Raw genomic sequence first — 23,146 nt, 5'->3', positions numbered from 1 at the left:
AATTTGGCAGCACGGATGGAAACTGTGGGGATCAGATCACCCAGTCTCAGGTAGGGTGTGGAGTGGAGGGTGTGTGGACCTAGGTGTTAGGAAAGAGCCATTCCTTAGAGGAGGGTTTTGAACTCCTTCCTGAAATGTAGAAGTGGGTGGACGAGTCTGGTGTTGACAGTGAATTTACAGAAATTAACAGAACACTCACAAAAGAACTAGCAATTTTCATATAAAGGTTTATGCTCGCAAATTGGATGGTGGAATGGTCACAAAACAAGCCCTTCTTGGCTAGGAAGGACTGATAATTTAAACAGGCACTTAACCAAATGATACCCCAACATAAACAAATCCCTTCTGGCGGGAGACTTTGCAAAAGTTGCCCAGTTGCCATAGGTAAATACAGAACCCTAACAGCCCCATAGGTTCATCTTCCAAGAGGTTCACCTTATGATCCACGGTTTCCCATTCGAGGCAAAATCCTGTCCAAATTCCCAATGGTGAGGGGCCCGAGGGCAGTTTTTGTTTTTTATTCAAGGCCACATACTGCAGCTTCCTCTGTCTGCTCTCCCCACCTTTCAGTCTCTGCTCGATTCTCAGAAATGTTGTCTTATATCTCCTATTAACAGTCACAGCTTGGTCTAGCCTTGATTTAAACTGGGATTGATTGAAAGATTAGGTCAGGCCTGGTCCTAATTGTCTGGTCAGTTTACCTGTCACTGTCATCTCTCGGAATTGGTCCGTCATGTCCAGATCATCCCCCTCCCACTGTTTTCCCATGTGTGGCTCTTTCTCCCCATCACAGCCTGTTATTGGTTTTATAGTCCATCTGGCTGCATGGGTCTAGTCTGTAACCGGGGACATAAGCATCTTGGACTGTTTCCAAGATGGCTGATGCCTGTTCCAGTGGGTATTGTACAAAATTACCTTGGGCAAAAAGTCTGACGCCCAAAAATCTGACCCCCATTTTTCCGCATATATGTGGGGGGGGGGTAAAGTTAATAAAAATGTATAGGGGTAAGGTGTGTGGGCTTTCCCCCCACATATATATTTGCGGTGGAAAAAAAAGAAATAAAAAAAAATATCAGACTTTTGGTAGTCAGGCTTTTGCATTCGGTCATTTCACGCAGATCCGTTCCAGTGTTCGGTCCAAGGGACTCTGCTCTGGACGCGGTTCATGAATTGCCCGCCTGTGAGAGGTAAGAATGCAGAACTGAACAGTAATTTATGTGGCACTGCCTTAAAAGGTGCCTATCAAGGTCTCAGTAGGTTAGTTCACCCCTTTACGTTTAGGGCCCCAAGGCTCGGGGCAAATTCTATTATTTCTATCGCTTTTTGCCAGACTTTGCGCTTCTTTCATATTGTGTAACATCCGGTGTCCCCGCTAGGGAAAAATGGGAGGGTTCTTGGGGTCCGCCTGTGTACCACCTCCAGGGGTTGCCTCACAAAGCTTGTGACTCCACCTCACCCAAGAGCTTTCCAATCCTCATTTCTGGCAACACAACAGCTGACATCATAGCAATAATTAAAGAAGAGTGTCCAATCTCCCTCTCTCCCACATGGTGCTCTCAGCTACCCTAGCCACAGATCTAGCCCACTGATGCTGCATTATCGTTTCTTCTGGCTGTGGTGTTAGTGACAGGACAGTGCTGGTTGGGGCCTGCAATTGATCAAAATGAGGGCATACATGTTCATCCTGGTACTTCCTCTTCCTCTATATCTCTTGGTCTCCCTCTAAAATGGCTGGGTGTGGGGCAGGATGTGACACAAACATTGAGATAGAGCAAGGGGCGGCAGAGGCACACAGAAAGGTGGAAAGTACAGTGACACAGAGCGGACGGGAAGTAGGAGGAGTCAGTGACACAGAGCGGAGGGGAAGTAGGAGGAGTCAATGACACTGAGCGGGAGGCATACGAGTGAGGAGGAAAGGGAATTTTGGTAGACGGTGTGCACTGCACTGGAAAGGGGAGTGCACAGGGATATACCCTGTGCTGTTTGAAAGTTCCTGCATCAAGCACATTGCCAGAAACAGCAAATGCACCAGTCCACAAAAGACTTTCATACTGTAGTCAAAATCCAAATGGCAAAATCATAAGGCAATGCCGATTCATATGCGCGCATCAATGTCTTGTGGGTGCACGTGAACGCTATCCAATGTACAGTTACTGCACGTACCTTTCTGCATAGAGCAAGTGCAGCATTTTGGACAATCACAACCACCTTTTTAAAAAACAAATGCACAAAATGTGTTTTTTGCTAATGTGTCTTCGAGAGACCAATATACTGGAAAGTTTAAAGAATTCCTGCATTGTGCATATTGGCACAAATCCTAATTGCACATTATGGTAGTGCTTCTGCAACTATTTAGAACATTGTACCACTACGCGTTTTGCTCAATTTCAGGGCATGCCACTGGAGAAGCTACTGTGGAAAATGGATGCCTGTGTGCTAAAAGGCCATTAAATGTAAGCTGGTTTCTCCTGTCTCTCCATGCAGTGTTGATGCCCTGGAGAGTGCAGGCCACACACACTCAGCTCCTAAAATGGCACACAAGGCAATAGCACTTTACCCAGGTTGTGAACGGAGGATAGCACAGGGGCAACGCGCTGGTCTTGAAAGCAAGACCACGCATAGCGACAAGAGGTTCAACTCCCGGATCCATGCTTGGAAACCATTAGGCACGTTATAAAAAAAAAATTAAATTAAATAAATAAGGTCTAGGGCACTTCACATCACTTTTAGTAGGTATTTACTGACTACAATGGCAACTTTTAAAGATAGCTGACATCATGGAGTCCCGGGAGGATAGCTCAGTGGCAACGTGCTCGCCTTAGAAGCAAGATGACACAAAGCAACACAGGTTCAATCCCCGGTCCATGCTTCGAAACATCTGGGTATTTAAGCGTGTTATAAATATGCAACTAAGACAACAACAAAACAAATAATTCTGTAACAGGGCCTCGATGCCCCCGGTCTGTGTGAGCACTTTAAAAATGCAAATAAAGACAAATAAATAAATGCTTACTTAGGAGGTGCTGATGATTTGTGAACGAAGATGAACCTTGACCATGGCTCGATGACTCAAAGTCCTCAATTTCCGATGGATATAGTTCAACCAGTTCCTTCTTTGGTACCTAAAAAGAGGATAAATGTCAAAATTTTTGCAATGTTTTTGTATCCTATACATAACCAATGCCTGTGTATACTAATACTTTTAAGATGTCTGTAACCACACTGTGATACCCCAGGGTCTGGGCATGTAACAAATTAAAAGATAAATAAATAAACTCTTATATAACTGTACCACTTCAAAGTACAGGCATATGCGGATTCACAATAAGGGACCATACACGGACGGTCTGCTCCAGGCATATGCTGATTCATGATAAGGGACCATACACGGACGGTCTGCTCCAGGGATATGCTGATTCACAATAAGTGATCATACACTGACGGTCTGCTCCAGGCATATGCGGATTCACAATAAGTGACCATACAGTGGCGGTCCGCTCCAGGGATATGCTGATTCACAATAAGTGATCATACACTGACGGTCTGCTCCAGGGATATGCTGATTTACAATAAGTGACCATACAGTGGCGGTCCGCTCCAGGGATATGCTGATTCACAATAAGTGATCATACACGGACGGTCTGCTCCAGGGATATGCTGATTCACAATAAGTGACCATACACTGACGGTCTGCTCCAGGGATATGCTGATTCACAATAAGTGATCATACACGGACGGTCTGCTCCAGGGATATGCTGATTCACAATAAGTGACCATACACGGACGGTCTGCTCCAGGGATATGCTGATTCACAATATCTGGCCATACAGTCGTGGTCCACTCGTCTGCTTTTGCTCTCAATTGGGAAACTTTGGTTTACAGCAGTACCACCGAATATTTCTTTAACCCCTTAAGTGCTAAGGATGATATCTTCACCTCGAATTCCTGTACGGAATCATTGTAGGCTCCGCGCAATCCTGCATTTAATTTTAAAAAAGACAAGCACAAAAACACATGCATGTAACCCTATGATGTTTCTTTTGGTCTAGTTTAATATAAAGCATTCCCTTTAAACCCAGCTTTTCCATAGAAATGCCTCTTCCTAGCAACACTCTTACCCTTTTCAGGAACCGCAATAGCAAAGATCGCGCAATAAAAACGCTTTTCTGATCACGTTCAAAACTGAACACACGCAATGAAGCACCCACGGCACCCATCTCAGCCCGCCATAAATAAAAGGCAGGTCATTTACAAAATACAGACATATGGACTATGCAGTCAAATTCCCGGCCCTCACCAGGAGGCCACCGTTGACCAGATGGCTCCAGGGCAGCCTGCTCTACTAAACCACAACCCTAAGCCATAGCCCCCCTTTATGCCGCAACCAGTATATCCCACCGGGCATCCAAGGACAAGATGGACCATGATGCTTCTCCCAGCATTTTGGCCCCCGCACACCGGTCTCCCCGACAGTCACTGCTGCTTTAAGAGATTTTTGAATGCTGCACTATAACTGCTGTTATGATCAATGTAATGCTCTTTAAAAATGCCAATAAAATGTTATGAAAAAACAAATACAGACATATGACCGATATTGCCGAGGATGGCGCCCTCTCATGCTGTCCAATCTTCTATGGCACCCACTTTAGTTCTGGCTCTTAGGGGGTGTTTTGGTGCCAGCATTAGAGTGCAGGTAAGGATAAATGGCACATGAGGAGGCATGCAAAGCTTGTAGGTGGTGTTTGGTTATTTAGCCGCCCGTTGACTGTCCATGCCCATGTTAATCCCTATGGTCACTCCCTCCCACTTCCTGCCCTTCCTCTCCCAAAACACGTCCTCCTAGCATCTTTTTGAGCTAGGTTTATCAAGCCATACGATTAAACTTTAAGCTCAAAGTGACGGGCAGTGTTTTTTTTTAAAGCCGTCTTCTCAAAGTTATTAATGACTTAACTGCAGCTGTAAATGACTACTGGTGTAATTACAATGTCTTAACCAGTTCTGCCTTCAGCCACTCGATTTACAAGCACTATGTATGTCCTTGACTGAAGTCCTCTTAAAAACAAGCATTGGCGACGCTAACAGTTTTGGCTTATGTATAAGCATTAGGCATTTACCAGACACTGCTCTTATATGCCCAGGTACTCATACCATTTTACAGCTACTACCATCGATGGCCAGTTATTACCACCGCAGCAGTGCCTGGTACATTCCTTTCCCATGCCAATGCAAAAGGCAAAACTGTTGGCACTGCCTAGGCTTGTTAATATAACCATAGTTTCTCATTCCTTAACACAGTAGTACATTATGGGCATTTAAGTCAGGAAGGGATGCCAAATAAGGGACTTGCATGCTGCCAATGCCTCAGAGGGGCGAGGAAGCAGGACACGGCAAAAGCAAAGAGGTACCATCGTCACTGGAAACAAAGGCTACAGCTGTGTGCCGAATACACTGTCCAACAGTTAGGAAATATAGTTGGTCAATAGCGCCGGTTTAGTTCCTCCTCTGCATTAGTGGTGCATTGATATATACGAGGTCTAGAAGCACTTTCTTAAGCTAGAGTGCTTCTTTGCTGTCAACATAAATAACTAAAGTCTACATGGAGAAGCCTTTCAAACTGTAGGCAGATATGGAAATGAACTGGCACATGTAATGCTAAGAACAGCGCATTGGGATATGTTTTTAGTACCATGACTGAAACTAAAGATAACTGAATGAGAAAGGCTGGGTTCAATGATACATGGCAGCCTGCAATATCAATGTCAATCATTTTCATGTTAGAGACTATGTGTGACATCCCTACTAAACCGGTAATAAGAAACTGGCATCACTACTGCTCTGTAATTAGCTATGACTCTCGGTAATAAGAAACTGACATCGCTACTGCTCTGTAATCAGCTATGACTCTCGGTAATAAGAAACTGGCATCGCTACTGCTCTGTAATCAGCTATGACTCTCGGTAATAAGAAACTGGCATCGCTACTGCTCTGTAATCAGCTATGACTCTCGGTAATGAGAAACTGGCATCGCTACTGCTCTGTAATCAGCTATGACTCTCGGTAATAAGAAACTGGCATCGCTACTGCTCTGTAATCAGCTATGACTCTCGGTAATAAGAAACTGGCATCGCTACTGCTCTGTAATCAGCTATGACTCTCGGTAATAAGAAACTGGCATCGCTACTGCTCTGTAATCAGCTATGACTCTCGGTAATAAGAAACTGGCATGCTACTGCTCTGTAATCAGCTATGACTCTCGGTAATAAGAAACTGGCATCACTACTGCTCTGTAATCAGCTATGACTCTCGGTAATAAGAAACTGGCATCACTACTGCTCTGTAATCAGCTATGACTCTCGGTAATAAGAAACTGGCATCACTACTGCTCTGTAATCAGCTATGACTCTCGGTAATAAGAAACTGCCATCACTACTGCTCTGTAATCAGCTATGACTCAAGAAACTGGCATCACTACTACTCTGTAATCAGCTATGACTCTCCAGTTGCGACATTACAGTGCCTGTACCCGAGCCAGCAAAGAGCAGAATTCCATCTCACTTTGCAGCACTTGAAGCCGTGACAAGCTTTTCAAATTCCTTTCTTGTAAAACTGCTTTCCAGGACACACTACAGCCATTAACGGATAAGCCACTAGTTATGGTGGTATGTTTATTTTGGGAATGGTGGAGTTTAACAGGAGAGCTTGAATCTGCGGTCATTGCTTATTTTAAAGCACAACATGAGAACGTTATTTAGATGCGATGTATTAAACTAGTTTAACTATTAGAAGTTAAATATCCAAACAGATTGAAAATGTTTTATATGTATCAACATCAGGAAGATCTTAAATTAAAATGGGCACGAGGGCAAGTGTTAAAGGAGATGACTGTGTATGGCCATGCATAAAATATCCCCTAGCGTAAGTAAAAAGGATATTGCAAGTCACCTCGGAGTTCCATGATATTATAAAGGAGCAGGGCCTTCAGCTTCCTTCCTCTGTTTGGTCACAGAACTCATTTATTAAATCAATTAAGCTCATCACATTATCCTAATTACAAGTGGAGCTCCAACAATTTTATCAACAAGACCCTGGGAAAGCATGCTGCATCCTAAAAATAAGTGATAGCAAAACTGTGTGCGCCTTTCTGTGTGCGCCTTTCTATGTCCACCTGTTATACTAGTCACATGGCCCATCTTTCCGGATTTTTTGTTGGTTCAGATTAAATGTAGTGTCATACTACATAGGAGCAAAATCATGATCTTGCGACTGACCTTGGTAATATGTTTTTCTGGCATTTTATATCCTACAGAACATATTACAGAAGACAAGTATGTGCTTGCTAAATCGGCACAACACATAGCATGTTCATGTCTTCCCAGAACACACAAACCACTCAATATTAGGGTTTCTTTGATTGCTAACAAATTTCACAAGGTACAAATTCTATTCAGCAAACATTGTAATCCAAACCCTTCTGGTTCATAGTATGTAATGAATTAGGTGTAGGAAAACATTGATGCAAATGTCTGCAATAATGATTACTGTGGCACAAAGGTCATGTGCACACCAATATGAGGGGCTTGTCAAACTTTTAACCAACTAGCAATTATCTCCAAAGAAGACATCAACATAAAGTTACATCACTCTAGTAAGATAATGGATTCTTCATTTTTTCAGTATTTAAATATGGAAGTACAGAGACGATATTTACAAAAAACAGGGGGGCTGTGGCTTTCATTTCAAGGACATGACGAGCGTCATTCACATATTTGAGCTTACAGCTAAAACTGCAGGAGATTTCCTCAGCAAATCACTTGGACTTAAGTCGTTCACGCTTGGGGACTGTAACCTGAAAAAGAGAAAGACAGCGGTCAGTCACTGAGAATAGGCACAGACCCACTAACTGCTGCCATCTAAACAAAAGTAAGCAATGCTCACTCTTTACAAAGTTTGTCATTCATGCAGTGCAGAAATGGTGTCTGGGTTTAATGAACGCAAGGGCATTAAAAACCGGGACTTTAGCAAATGTGTTGCCTTTGCATTTTGGGAGCTGGAATGCAAACCTTCTATTTCCAAAGGGGTGGTAGGCAAAAAAGCGATCAGTAAGCAGTTTCAATATTGCAAGAGAAATATTAAACTACCTGGGACGAATGTGAGAGGTTTAGGGGGTAATTCATAGAATTCAGCGCACAAGTGGCGCACGTGGCTGGCGCACAGTGTGCGCCTGCGAATCCCTGCGCCAGCCGTGTGCGCCAAAATACATTTCCGCGCACAGCGTATTCATGGATTCCAGCCACCAAAACCAGCCGTGGCGCACAGTGGCGCAGCGACCCTGCAGCAGCGCCAGTTACGCCCCCAAGAACGCCCCTTGCGCAGGGAAAAGCCATCAAAATCCCCAATCCAGCGCAAATGGCTGCGCTAACCCTGTACCAGCACGGCAAGCAGGGTACGTGTATCACTGGGGTGCGCGGGAAGTTCCTCACGTTATTTCAGCTGGGTACGTGTATTTCAGGGGTGCGCGGGAAGTTCCACACGCGATTCCATCAGGGTACGTGTACATCAGGGGTGCAAGGGAAGTTCCACACGCGAATGTCCTGGGTACGTGTATTTCGGGGTGCGCGGAAAGTTACACACGTGAATTCAGCAGGGTACGTGTATTACTGGGGTGCGCGGGAAGTTTCACACGCGATTGGCCCTGTGTGAGCATGGTACGTGTATTTCAGGGGTGCGCGGGAAGTTTCACACGCGATTTCAGCTGGGTACGTGTATATCAGGGGTGCGCTGGAAGTTCCACACGCGAATGTCCTGGGTACATGTATTTCGGGGTGCGCGGGAAGTTACACACGTGAATTCAGCAGGGTACGTGTATTTCAGGGGTGCGCGGAAAGTTCTACACGCGATTCCATCAGGGTACGTGTATATCAGGGGTGCGCTGGAAGTTACACATGTGAATTCAGCAGGGTACGTGTATTTCAGGGGTGCGCTGGAAGTTCCACACGCGAATGTCCTGGGTATGTTTTTTTTGGGGTGCGCAGGAAGTTTCACACGCGATATCAGCAGGGTACGTGTATTTCAGGGGTTCCGTGGAGTACTGCACGTGAATTGGCCATGTGGGTCCTCCCAGGTGTTCGCTCCACAACCTCCACGGCCCCTGCAGGCAGCCCACACCACGGGGGACTACCCTGCACCCCCACTCATGTCCCCCAGCACCCCCACCCCCCAGCACTGTAGGGCACCCTCCACCAGGCCCCAACTCATGTCCCCCTCCACCCCCACCCCCCAGCACTGTGGGACACCCTCCACCAGGCCCCAACTCATGTCCCCCTGCAGCCCCACCCCCCAGCACTGTGGGGCACCCTCCACCAGGCCCCAACTCATGTCCCCCTGCACCCCCACCCCCCAGCACTGTGGGGCACCTGCCAGCAGGCCCCCACTCCTGTCCAACTCATGTCCCCCTGCACCCCCACCCCCCAGCACTGTGGGGCACCTGCCAGCAGGCCCCACTCATGTCCAACTCATGTCCCCCTGCACCCCCATCCCCCAGCACTGTGGGGCTCCCTCCACCAGGCCCCCAACTCATGTCCCCCTGCACCCCCACCCCCCAGCACTGTGGGGCACCCTCCACCAGGTCCCAACTCATGCCCCCCTGCACCCCCAACCCCCAGCACTGTGGGGCATCCTCCACCAGGCCCCAACTCATGTCCCCCTGCACCCCCACCCTCCAGAACTGTGGGGCACCTGCCAGCAGGCCCCCACTCATGTCCAACTCATGTCCCCCTGCACCCCCACCCCCCAGCACTGTGGGGCACCCTCCACCAGGCCCCCAACTCATGTCCCCCTGCACCCCCACCCCCCAGCACTGTGGGGCACCTGCCAGCAGGCCCCCACTCATGTCCAACTCATGGCCCCCTGCACCCCCACCCCCCACCAGGCCCCCAACTCATGTCCCCCTGCACCCCCACCCCCCAGCACTGTGGGGCACCCTCCACCAGGCTCCAACTCATGTCCCCCTGCACCCCCACCCCCCAGCACTGTGGGGCACCTGCCAGCAGGCCCCCACTCATGTCCAACTCATGTCCCACTGCACCCCCACCCCCCAGCACTGTGGGGCACCCTCCACCAGCCCCCAACTCATGTCCCCCTGCACCCCCACCCCCCAGCACAGTGGGGCACCCTCCACCAGGCCCCAACTCATGTCCCCCTGCACCCCCACCCCCCAGCACTGTGAGGCACCTGCCAGCAGGCCCCCACTCATGTCCCCCAGCCAACATGTCATCACAATCTAGATCCCTGGCCCCTATGGTCAGCCTCCAAATGCCAAACACCCACCCGAGTATTGCATCCACCCACTTAGAAATGGCAATAACATGATAGAACCCCAATTGCAAGTTTGGAAATGAACACATGTCCCTCACATACACCCAATGGGTGTCAGCGAATCTCAAAACCCATATCATGATATGCATGAAACCAATGAGATGATACTACACATTGAAGTTTGAACAAAAAATATGTATTAAAAGAAACATAAATTGAATCAAAAATAAACAAACAAAAATGGGAATTTAAAAAAATAAAAACCAGCATGTCCGTGAAATAATGCAAAACCACAAATCATAATCCAAAGGAAAGGTGTTCAAAGTCACAGTCCACAAAAGTAAATCCAATGGAAAATTAAAATTGAAAGCCATTGCTCCATAGGTAAATTGTAAAAAAAAATGAAAATCCAACAGTCAACTATATACAGATAAACAATCCAGGGTCCATGATCCCAACAGAAGAAATTAAACCTATCTAATAACACTACCTAATAAAAAAAAAACTATATACAAAAATGTGGCCCATTGTCCAAAAGGTCCAAAAAAAATGCAAAACCAAAGGAAACCTAACACTAACTACAGAACTATGTACAAGGGCAGCGGGCTAGTCCGACGGCTCACTTTTGGACGTCCCGGGCCAGGGCATCATCGAACTCCTGCTCAATGTCCCGGAGGCGGTCCTCCTCCATGGCCCTGAGGGTCCGCAGGGCCGTCGACGTGTCCACCTCCAAACCCCTGCGGATTGCCTCGAGGCACTCGGCCCGCCTCAGGGCCCTCCGCATGGAGTTCTCCGCCCTGACCATCGTGAGCCGTGCCTCATCCGCCCGCTGCCGCTCCGCATCTATGGCATGGCCCAACCGCTGCCACACGGAAGATACTTCCCGTCCTGGGTCCTCCTGCCCTCCGGCCGATGCCTGCCCCTCCGATGTCGAAGGCCCCGAGCCATCATGGCTCCCATCACGTTGCTGCTGCTGATGCGCCTCTGCCCGTGCACTGCCTCCTGCTGCCTGCACATCCTCCGCTGGCTGGGGTGCAGTCGTTGATGTGGCCACCCGTGCTGGACGTCCGACTCCCGACTGTGGCAGGGATGCCTCCTCCACCAGCCTAGCTGCACCGTCAGAGGCAGCTCCACAGGGCACCCAGGTGACTGATGGGTGGGAAGATAGCACGGAGGATGACTGGCGAATAGGGGGTTCAGTTGAGGAGGGGGTCGTAGCAAGCCCCATCAAACGGAGGAATCCGGCCTGGGTGACCTGTCCCAGTAGGCCGACGCGGTCAACGAGCCATTCAAGATGACGTGCAGTCTCCTCATGAAAAGACTGCAGGTCACCTCGCATGGCCCGTTGACGCAACGCCACACCAGTTCGGACAGGCTCAACCCGGACCCGGATAGTCACGTCCGCAGGCAGAGGAAGGCCAGTTGTCGTGAGCTCATCCCCTGCCTGAAAACGGGTCTGGACGTAGGCATCCCTGCTGGTGCAAGATGATACAGGGACAGGATCAGCGACAGGATTGCACACAGGCACCTCCGCGGCGGCCTATGCTGCCTCCTGTCCCATGTCCTGCACTGCACCACTAGCACCAGTGGAATCCCCACCTCCAGACCCCATCTCTGTTGCTTGCACGGCCTCCTCCTCCACCAAACCCCCCACCAACCTGGATGACTCCGTGCCATCTTCCCCCGTTGGGCCCTGTGGGGTCCCAGCTGCCCCTTCTGCTGCCGAGGAGTCCAACTCCAACCTCCGCCTCTTGGACCTCCCCCTGGCAGCTGCGGCCTGGGACGCGGCACCGGACTCCTCACTCCTGAGCCGGGCCTTGCGTCTCCGGCTGGCGGTGAGATCCCCGCCGCTGTGCTCCACAGCACCTTCTCCGCCCTCTTCATCAGTTGACGCTGCAGACAGGGAGTAATAAAACACAGGCATCAGGGCACTGTACAATGGACACATACACACATGACAGTTGTACATGAGTGGCATTGGCAAACCTCAGACATGCCATCACAATCCCCAACACACATGTCATTTCAACTTGCAAACATGAGCCATACCACAGCCATATCGCAACTGCCAGCACCATCCATACACATACAACAGCATGAGCAGGCAATGGTGAGCCAGACATCACATGCAACACAGGGAGTGCACTACACATGTACACACACCACCACACTTGCATGCATGTGTACACCTCTGCCAAGTGTCGCAGTGTTCAGATGGGCATCCATGTCACATCTGCCAATCAGGCTTCCACATCCCGCTGTCACATGCATCCATGTTGCATCACTGTTGCACCCTTGTCAAATACACACACATGCACATGTACACAGTGCCGATACATGCAGCTGAAAACAACATACATGCGTGACATCACGAACATGTCTACTTACATACACATTCATCCAAACATGTGTGCCCACACAACTGCATTTGGCATGCAAGCCTACACACACAAGCACCATCCAGGTCTCACACATGACAGCCCTTGCATGTGTTAGCCTCACGGCCCTGTACACCCCCACCCATACTCGACCCCATACAAACAGGTGTGCAACCTGCACACTACTGAAACATCACCACACGCACAGCTTACAATCAGGATGCATGTACACTTACCGCTCGACTCCAGACGGGTCTGCCTCTCAAGGACCTGGACGTGGAGCGCTGGGGATATGCGTTCCAGGACCCTCATCTGATCTTCCGACAAGTGGCCCCGGCGCCCCTTAGCATCCGCTGCCTTCAAGTCGAAGTCCTCCCAGCGCTTCTTGACATGTTGGAAGTCGCGGACTGCCACCCCCTCCGCGTTGATGGCAGTCACGATGTCCGTCCAGATCCGAGTCCGTCCTTCCTTGTCGGCGCGGGAACTTCTGAAGAGGGCATCATACTGCCCCAGGACTTGCTCCACCAGGACACCAACTTCCCTGGCACTGAAGCTGGTGCTCCTCTGCCTCTCTGGCCAGGGGTTGTCAGTGGTGCCAGATGTTGCAGTGCCCGACATGACAACCCCAGAGGCAGGAGTGGGTGGGCAACTGGGTCCTGGGGCTGGGCTGTGGAGCAATGGAATCCCAGTCGGGAGTCTTCGGTTCCAACAGGGGTGGTCACAGCAACAGCACCCCTGGCTGATGTGCAGGCAGCAAATGGCAGGGCACATGGGCATCAGGCAGTCAGGCAGCAGCAGATGGCAGGTGGGAGCGTGCTCGGGGTTCTGGGGGGACAGTAATTCGGCCTTCTGGGCAGGAGCGTGGTCTTCCGTGTGCTTACGCGTGGCCAGCTTGATACGGAGTGATTTGGCACGTGAAAATTCTGCACGTCAGCGTGTAATTCGAGGAAAGGCCCTTAGCGCGTAAGCGCGTCTGCACGCATATGCAATTTCATTGGACAGAAGGCCCTTCAAGCGCAAGCGCCCCTGTGACGTGACGCGCGCAGGTGTGCATGGGCGTTTCAGCGCGCGTGAAAAACTGCACATCCGCGTGTAATCCGAGGAAAGGGTCCATGTGACGCACGCGGGCGTTCCCCTCAGCACGGGTTAAAGGTGAGCGGGGCCAGCAGTTTGTTGTACGTGCTTTTCGTGGAGACCGACGTGTGTTGCTGCTTCCTGTTTCACGCGCCATCACAACTTCACAGCTATCAAGGACGTATCTCTTCTTTTGGCGGGGGTATTGGCTACGCGTGTTTTTCTGCATCGCGCTAGTCAGACGGTGAGTCGCACACGCCCTTTTTCCCACTGCGGGTGCCCCTGTGTATCGCACCCATTTTCGATGTCATAGTAGCCTGCGTGTCCCACGCGTACGCGTTATTCGTGTTACTGGGTGCCACCGCGTACTGCGGGAGGTTGACTCCACGCATGTAGGCTGCAGGGTTGCGTGCACGGTTTTACTGCAGTTTTGGGGTGCCTGAGCGTTGCGTGACCCGTCACTACATCACCGGGGTCACATACAGCCTTGCAGGTGCAGGGGGGCTGTTAACATCTTGCTTGCCACCCCCTTCACCCCAATTGCCCAGGTCAATTGTGGTGTACACCTCCCATTGGCACTACTCCATCTGTGCCGGCACTACTACATCTGTGCCATGGTTGGGAGGACACCAAAGGTGAGGGACGCCTCAGCTGGGCGTACTCCTCGTGGCGGGTGTGGTCGGGGACGTGGCCGTGGTGACCAGGGAGTAGGGGGACTCCAGGGTGTCCAGGGCGGCCACAGAGGGGGAAGAGGCAGGGGTGCGCCACTTGAGCACAATGTTGTGCCATGTGTCGGTGCAGTCATGCCACCACCCCCTGTGGTTCCGGGGGATGCAGCTTCTGCATCTGGCACTGGCGCCCGTGTGACACGGCAGTCCGTTCCATCGACTGCCACGGGCCCAAGGGTAGTGGTAGCTGCAGGTGCAGCTGTGGACACCGCCACCCAGGCTCAGGGTCTGCCAGCGCAGGCTGTGTTGGCACTTGAGAAGCCCTTGGTAGATTTCCAACAGGCCAGGAGGGAAACCATAGGGGCAGGCCGGGCTGCTCAGACCAAGACACGTGTCCCTGGGGCAGTTATGTCATCTGCTGCCCTGAACAGCCGGGTGTTGGCAAGTGCAGGGGCAGATGCACCCAACAACACCCCGGTTGTGAGTCTGCCAACCAGGACCGTTGCGGTCAATGTCCCTGCCACAGCTGATGTTGCTGCGCAGGGTCCATTAGAGGGCACCCAGCTGCCACTGACACAAGTCAGGCCTTTGGTCGTCCCTCCATCTGCCACTCCCTTGGCTCAATCCACCGAACCCACTGGCCATACTGGTCAGGGCGGCATTAGCCAGCCAGGGTCTGCGCCACAGTCCAAGAGGAGGAAGGTTGCACCTGCAGCACAAGCTGGGACCCCACACACATCCACGACCTCCTGCACGTCGAGGAAGAAGCCTTTCTACAAGCAGGAACTGGACTTCCTCGTGGGCTACGTGCGGGGCCACAGCCGTGACATGCTAATGGGTGCCAATAGTCAGACTACGGCTGCCCAACGTGACACCCACTGGAAGTATGTTGCGGAACATGTCAGTTCATTCGGCCATGAGGTGCGCACAGCGCAAGAGTGCAAAAAGCATTGGAATGACATCAAACGCAGCACTAAGGCTAAGCGTGCCTCTAATTACAACTTGACTCTGGTGACTGGCGGTGGGCCTGCACCGGAGGAGGAAGAGCTCACTCCGCATGAGGCACTCGTTGCGGAGTTCATACCACCTGAATTGGTCGAAGGAGTGGGAGAGATGCTGGACTTTGATGCCCAGTCCAGTGAGTGTTGATGCGCGTTTGTTGAGGACGTGTGTGTTTCACTTGTGGGATGTGTTGTGCATGATTGCCACTACATGTGATGTGTACATGATTCTGATGTGTAAGTAATGCAATGCTTCCGTGATGCATGTCTCCTCTGCCTGCATGTGGGGACTCCATGTAGGCATGCTCCCTTGCCCCTCCTCCGCCACTCTGCACCCCAGTTCCACCTTTGCACTGGGCTGCTTCAATCTTGCCAATGTGTACTTTCCTGTTCATGCATCCTGTGTAGATGCTAACTTCCAGCGTAGAATCTGCCAGAAATATGCCGTGTAGTACAGCCTTAGTACTTGATGCAGGGTATCTCACTTGTACTGTGCATAGGTCAGATGTCCCGCAGGGACATGAGTGCCCATTCATGCTCCATGTGCATCGCACGCATGCCCCTATGTGTCCTTGACTGGATGATCACTGTAATACAAGTCCTTGGTTACATACATTGCATGGCATCTCATCAGCCTTCCCATGTCAACTGTCGCTCAGTACTGCGTTGCACACATGTTTAGGGTCTGACAATCTGTGTGGCTCACAGGCCTCAGCCTGTTTAATGGCCAATGACTCTGTCCAACTGTTGTTGCGTCTTCTTCACACGTGGGCGGCCTCCAGAGTTTTCATCATGTGTCCTGCTTACTGTCCCATCATCATTTGCAGTGTTGTCACTTGAATCACATTAAACTGTTGATGCCAGTCAACACTGCCTGTCAATACACAGGTGTATGGTCAGCCTTTTGATACCATGCTAGGCATCCCTGCTTTGGTACTGGGGTGGAGGGGTGCTTGGCTTCTAGATATGGTACACATTGAATGCACAATGCACGTGATGCCTGAATTTGACCTTGCACTGCCTTCACATTTCCTGGCACACACCATGGAGTCCTTGTACATGTAGGTAGTGATTGGCGTACACATTTTCTGCACTGCATAGACCCACTTCCATGGAAACTGCCACCTTTCAACAGGTCTGATCACAGAAGCAATTCAAAGTTGACCCAGCATGCATGCCAGGTTATATGTTGTGTGTCACATGTCTGCCTGATGCGTTTGTTGTTGGTGTGTGTGTTGTGTGCTTCTGACATGTGTAGTGACCTTTTTTCTCTCTATTTTTCAGGTGATGACGCAATGGAGGTGGAGGATGGTGTTGTCATGCCAGACACAGGGTTGTTACCACTACATCAACCCGGCAAAAGTGGGGGTCGTGGGGTGGTAGTCCACGAAAACCCCCAAGTGCTACAGTCCATCTTGTCTCTGGCTGCCTATGAGTCCAGCCTTGATGACGACTCTGACGTCCATGTTGAGTTGGATGAGCATCAAGTCCATGTGTCAGGGGTGAGTGATTCTGATGTGGACACTCCTCTGTCTGCGACACCTGCACTGAGGGATCAGACAGTCTTGGTTCCTCCGCCCGCGGTGGATCGGGACGCAGGGTCACCCTCCACACCAGTCACTGATGTGCCTGGGACATCACGTCGACGGGGGCATGTAGTCGTGCAGCCGCGGGCGGTGCCAACACAGCGAGGACACCCGGTCCTTGGGTCCCGCAGGGGTCAAGCCCGGCAACGCGGTCGCCGCGCGCCACCGCAGTATACTGAGTGGGAGCAAGACATGACTGCCAATTCAGAACGGCAGGGGGCAGCAATGGAGAACATCGCTGAGAGCATGGAGCGTGTGGCCCGATCTGTGCTCCCCCCTGCTAGGCAGGTGCTTCTCCAGAAGCAGGTGGCACGGTCCACGGCCCGCTCGCTCAGGCTGGGCATGGCGGCCTCAGACAGGGCACGCCAGGCTGAAATGTCGTCTCTGTGTCAAGCCATTGCTGCTCACGCAGAGGCGCACATGGATGCCCTGAGGGAGGAGTATGCTTCCCTCAAATCCACTCTGGGTGTCCGTATGATGTCCCAGAGGCAGCGGGCAGAGGAGAGGTTTGCACAGCTTGAGCGTACCATCTCGGCTGAGCTACAGGCTTGCCGGGAGGTGCAGCGGTTGTCCAGCCAGGCCTTGCAGGAGGAACTCTGTGTTACACGTGCTACTTGCAAGAGGAAGCACGTGTATCACGTGAGGTTCTGCATGCAGACCTACGTCACATCGCCACACAGAACGAGGCTCACCCGTCCGGCAGACTTGCTGCCGACGAGGGGCAAGCTGCGGCTAGGCGTGGCCAGGCTACTATGCCACGTCCTCCTTTCCAGGATGAGCCAGACTCGGACGACCATCTATCTCCCACATAGGTCGGGCTGTGCAGGTGTTGAGCCCATGGAGGGTTTTTTTTTGGCTCAGCATCATCGCATGTGGGTGTTGAGCAGCACCCTGTACCTCCTCCCTCCTGGGTGCCTCCCCTCCCCCCCGGGTCGTATGTGGCCATTTTTGATTTTTCTTTTAGTTTAGTTAGTTAAGTTTCTGTTTGATAGTTAGTTTCATTAGGTAATGTAGGTTTTCCATAGTTAGTGTAATTAGTTAATATAGTTTAAAATTGCTAGTCTATTGTGCTTTCATGTGCGATGCGGTGCTTTGTGGCTTTTGAAGGCATCCACTGTCTGTTCCAGCTGGGCCCTTCAGGCTTGTCTTGTGTATGTGTTTGCTGCTTGGGGTCCTTGACTCACATATGCCACTCCTGCCTCCCTCATCCATGGGCTCGCAAGGATGGTTCGGTGTGACAGCCTATTACTCAAGGGCTTTGGACTGTCATATCTGTGGCATGTCTGGTGCTGTGTGGCTTGTGTTGACACCCCTAGTGGGGATGATTTTGGTGTTATTGTCCACTGTTCAGCTTTTGCTAGATGGGGTGTTTTATGATTAATGTGTACATTCATTGCTACGCATTGTGTATTATGTTTCTTATCTTTACTGTACACGTGCTTGTTGCAATTCATGCCGTAGATAGTGTGTTCCACACTTTGGATGTGAAAGACGGACTGATGGTGTGATTTCTGATGTAAGTCTCTGACATGGTCAAGTAATGAGATGCCTGAAGAGATACACACAGATGACTTTAAAGCATTAATCATGTGTTTCATGCCCTTTCTGCAGGGGGATGAGCCTCCAGAGCACCTTTGCCAGCAGACATGGCCCATTGGACGTCTGAATTCTGGACACGTTTGTTGGTGCCCACATGCACATGTGTGCACAAGCAGAGGCACAGGTATTGCAGACCTACATCCTAGAACTGCTGACGTGTTCCAAGGAACTCCAGGCAAGGTGAGCAGCACAGGGGGGCCACAACACAGCAAAGCTTGCACCAGGCGAGTTGCACATGCAGGCTTAGTCACAGCACTGAGGGTGAGCTTGGACGAATAATGGTGTTGAAGCACACAATGCAGCTCAGATGTGTTGGTGGACTGATGGCTGTTGATTGTAAGGTTGTCTGGGACACCTGCAGGGGCAGTGGCACATACCCTCCGGTACACCAAGGTCCATTGAGGCACTTGTATCAACCATGTAGCCTTCCGAGACATGGAAAGGGGCAGCTCACAGGGACATACAACAAGGGACATACTCGGGTGCAGTGCATTTCATTTCCATGTACACTTTGAAACATGTACTGCCAACTTTGTTTTGGTCATGGTGGAACACAACTTGTTCTGAAGTCATGCCTTGCTATATGGGTCTGTCTGCTTACCCAGGGAACATTGCATGTTGTGTGAATTGTGACACATTGGTGTTCCATTTGCCACGCACCCACCGGCGGCTGACTTACTGCATTGACTGTGTATGACCCATCACAGGGGTAATGTTATATATGGGTACGAAGCATCTACACCAGATTGTCTGTTTGTAGAGTGGTTTGTTGCTATGGGGCATGTTTGGTGGTGTGTTTTTGTGTAATGGGCACGTACAGGTTATTGACTGTGGCTCTCTTTGCAGCATTGCAGTGCTCCTGTAACTGGACCTGAGAGTGCGCAGGCAGGAGGCCAGCACTCAAAACCAGAGCTAAGTGTCTTGTTGTTTTTCTTTCAAACTGCTCTGCATAGGCCTGCTGGGGGGTGCACTAATGCATGGATGAATATGTAATTCAATTTGGTATGTTTTTTTTCCCCTAATCACCCGGAACCCTATCCAATTTTAAACCCTGTACCCTCTACCCGGTGTTCCTGCTTCCTGTACCTATCCAAGCAACGTTCCCTAACCCTCTTTCCCCGCTGGGGTTGCGGATGCCTGTGTAAGCCCCAAACTTGCAGGCGCCAAAACCCTAGAGGGGGTGGTTGGTTCGTGCCACTCCTAAGCCTGGACTACAGAAGGCCATGACAATGATGTCCAAGTTTGTTTGGATTGTGTATGTGCTCATGCAGGTAGTACATTTTCGTGCATTCCCTACTTTCATGCGTCATTCCTCCTCCCCTCTCCTGCCACTCATTCCAGTTATCCAGTGTGCCAACACCTGTCCTGACTGCATATCCCTGACCCTCCTTCCCCACCAGGGTCTCAGAGGCCTGTGTGAGTTTGACCTTGCAGGCACCCGGGACACGGTGGGGGTGGTTGTTTCGTGACACTCCCGCGCCTGTACACAGGACCTGTGACAGTACACATCCGTTCATGGTGCATCATTCTATGTTATGTACCACACATGGTTCACATCCTGTTGTGACATTGTTTTACTGTGCTACCTTGGTTGTTACATCATTGTGGTAGTACTTGGCCTTTGTGAGGTACTGCTACGTCAAGTCATCTACTGGAGGGTGTTCTGGTTCGTTTTTCTGGCTTGGATTTTGTGATTTTGCAAATGAGGGTGGACTCTGAGGGTGCAGGCACCTTTTCACACACAAGGTGGGAGGTGACGAAGGGGAAAGGTGATCCTGTGGCCAGGTGGAATTGAGGGTTGAAGGCTCCATGACCCAGGTGCAGTTGTTCAGTGGGTCATGGTCATTTGTGAGGAAGGGGGAGGGGGGGTTGTTGTTGATAGTTGCCTTGCCCTGCAGTGTGATGGGAACCCTGATATTGTAATGGTGGTATCCTATGTACATGTTGTGTTCTGCTGATCAATGCCTGTTCATGTGTTGTGTTTACCTTTCAGGTGTGAAGGGATAGCTGTGGTTTGACATGCTGGGGTGTACACATAGTGAATGTTCACATGTGATTTGTAGAGGACACTGATGGTCACTTGATTGCACATGCATATGTTGAGTGCATGTTCTTACTGACCCACACACTTGCACTCTGATGCACTACATGTACAACCACCCTTGCATATCCACGTGTACACTGTTTGCCTTCTGGTGCCCACTGTGTCCCTGCAGCACATGTTCTGTGACCAATTATGGATCCTGTACATGCCTAATTTGCTTTTTGATGTGGTCTGTCGCTTAGATGTGATGCTCAGGGTGTGCATCACACACAATGGCTGTTCACTGTGCTGTGCGCTGAGCAGTGTGTTGCAGGAGTTGGACACAGCACACAGAAGCTGCAGTGTTGATTTTGCAATGCACAATGTGCATGTAGGCAGGCATTCATTGTTATGTTACGTCTACAACTCTTGAAATGCATTTGGAAATGACTTATTTTGGGTGGGAGGTTGTTGGTCAGTCATTTCATCTGATTCCATGTCAGGCATCATTGTCTGATGCCACTGTACATTTTTGACATGGCAATGTGTACCTTATTGTTACTGTGTTGGTGTATGGGTATTGCTTGCCATGTCATGTTGTGGTTTGGGAGGGTTTGAGTGACATAACAGTGATGGCCATGGCCTGTTTTGCAGGTGTGTGTGATTCACACCTTGCATGTCAGGGTCATCCGCTTCTCAAAGCAACTAGCTGGGGGTAGATCTCTCTCCGTGGCAGGGGCCTCCCTCTGGAACAGCCTTCCTGCCTCACTGGAACTTGAGGAGAACCATCTCCGGTTCCGGAAGCACCTCAAGACCTTCCTCTTTGCTTCTGCTTTCTCTCTGCCTCTCCCTTGCAAAATTCTTCACTGGAACTGCACTGGATCTGCAACTGGGCCACGCTCACCGACCTCGGTCCCTGGCCCAGCCACTCTCCACTTGCACTGCCTCCCTGGCAACCCCTGCACTGCGGGACTGTCTCTCTATCCCTACAGCCCCCCCTTCCCAGCACTTGTCTGCACTTCCCTTTGCAGTTGCCACCAGCTGGCCTATTTATTTGTTTTTTAGTCTACTTACCCTGTACTGCACTCCCCCCTCCCCTTCCCCTTGCACTTTTCCCTTCCCCCTACCCCTGCACTTGCACAATCTAAATGACACCTGGCCTAGTAGTATCGTCGTCTGTCTTCCCTTGTTCCCCCCTCCCTGCCTCATCGCACCTTGAAATACTTGTGTATAGGCCATGTCATGTCATATGTGTGCCTTTTGGTCACACAGGATAGCTTGTGTTTAAGTAGCTAGGGATGCAGACAATGTGGCACTTCCATGGCAACTATCTCAGGGTGGTAGGGTTGTGACAGTTGACTGTCTCTTTGTCATCATCGATTGTCACCTGGTATGTGCCAGGCCTGTGTGCACTCCGCAGGGGTGGGAGTTTAGGTGAAAAATGTGGCCACAAGCTGGGTCCGGGCTTCCTCGCCAAGTGCCCTGTCCCCTCCCATGGGCAGCGCCTGTGCCTGTGGTTGGGGATGTGGGGGCACCACCATGTCCACCGGTACGCCCTGCCGTGTTGCAACATTGTGCAGGACACATGCTGCCACAATGATCCTGCACACTACTGGGGGTGCATAGAGTAGCTGCCCGCCAGAGCGGTCAAGGGAGCGGAAACGTGACTTGAGCACTCCGAATGTGCGCTCCTCTATGGCCCTGGTTGCAATATGGGCGGCGTTGTATCTTACCTGGGGTGGTGTGGTGGGGTTCCGGATTGGCGTCATCATGTGGTTGCTCAGAGGGTAGGCACTGTCCCCGGGGGAGGTGTAAATGGTTGTGATTATTGGGGTTTGTGTATTTGTGTGTGTGTGTGTGACATGCATGCATGTGCAAGGGCATTTGTACTCACCTGGAGCCATGAGTCGCCATGCTGCCAAGCTTCCAGGGCCCGGCTCAGGGCGGACATTCTGTATATGAAACTGTCATGGGTGGAGCCAGGGTAGTTTGCATAGACAGAGGTCATGATTCCCTTTGCATCGCATACCACCTGTACATTGATGGAATGCCAGTGCTTGCGGTTTCGGTAGATGTGCTCAGTGGCCCTAGGTGGACGTAGGGCCACATGGGTGCAATCTATGGCACCGAGCACTTTGGGGAAGTGTGCCACTCTGAAAAAATCCAGGACAACGGCCTGCCTTTCTGCGGGTGTTCTGGGCATGTATATGTGCCTGCGGACTGAGGGTGCGCTGTCATGATTGCCAGTACCTGGTGTAAGCAGCGTGACTGCGTGGCATGTGAGACCCACCCCACTATGGCAGTAGTCCGCTGAAATGACCCAGTGGCCAATAAATGCAGGACATTGAGCACCTTCTCCAAGGGGCTCAATGCTTGGGAGCAAAGGGTGGGGGATGTAAGGTCATCTTCCCACTCCCTGACCAGGTCTAGGATGAAATGGGGTGGAAGCCTATACCTGCCATAGACCTGGTCGTCAGGCATCCCAAAAAGGCTTGTCCGTGGT

At 50.9% G+C, this 23,146-nt stretch overlaps 1 protein-coding gene across 1 annotated transcript in view; it reads right to left on the bottom strand.

Moving 5' to 3' along the window:
* The window catches only part of BMAL2 (basic helix-loop-helix ARNT like 2), a 178,846-nt gene that overhangs the window by 3,907 nt on the left and 151,793 nt on the right, over positions 1 to 23,146 (bottom strand). The window contains exons 15-16 of the mRNA XM_069628097.1: positions 7,777 to 7,846; positions 3,014 to 3,122 (exon numbers count right to left, since the gene is read on the bottom strand). Coding sequence (XP_069484198.1) covers positions 3,014 to 3,122; positions 7,777 to 7,846 — 179 coding nt within the window. The remainder of the gene's footprint in view (positions 1 to 3,013; positions 3,123 to 7,776; positions 7,847 to 23,146) is intronic.

This window comes from Ambystoma mexicanum, chromosome 12 (assembly GCF_040938575.1).
Source record: "Ambystoma mexicanum isolate Mex_15411 chromosome 12, UKY_AmexF1_1, whole genome shotgun sequence".
In the NCBI taxonomy this organism is placed as follows: Eukaryota; Metazoa; Chordata; class Amphibia; order Caudata; family Ambystomatidae; genus Ambystoma; species Ambystoma mexicanum.
This window is presented reverse-complemented; position numbering and strand designations above follow the sequence as displayed.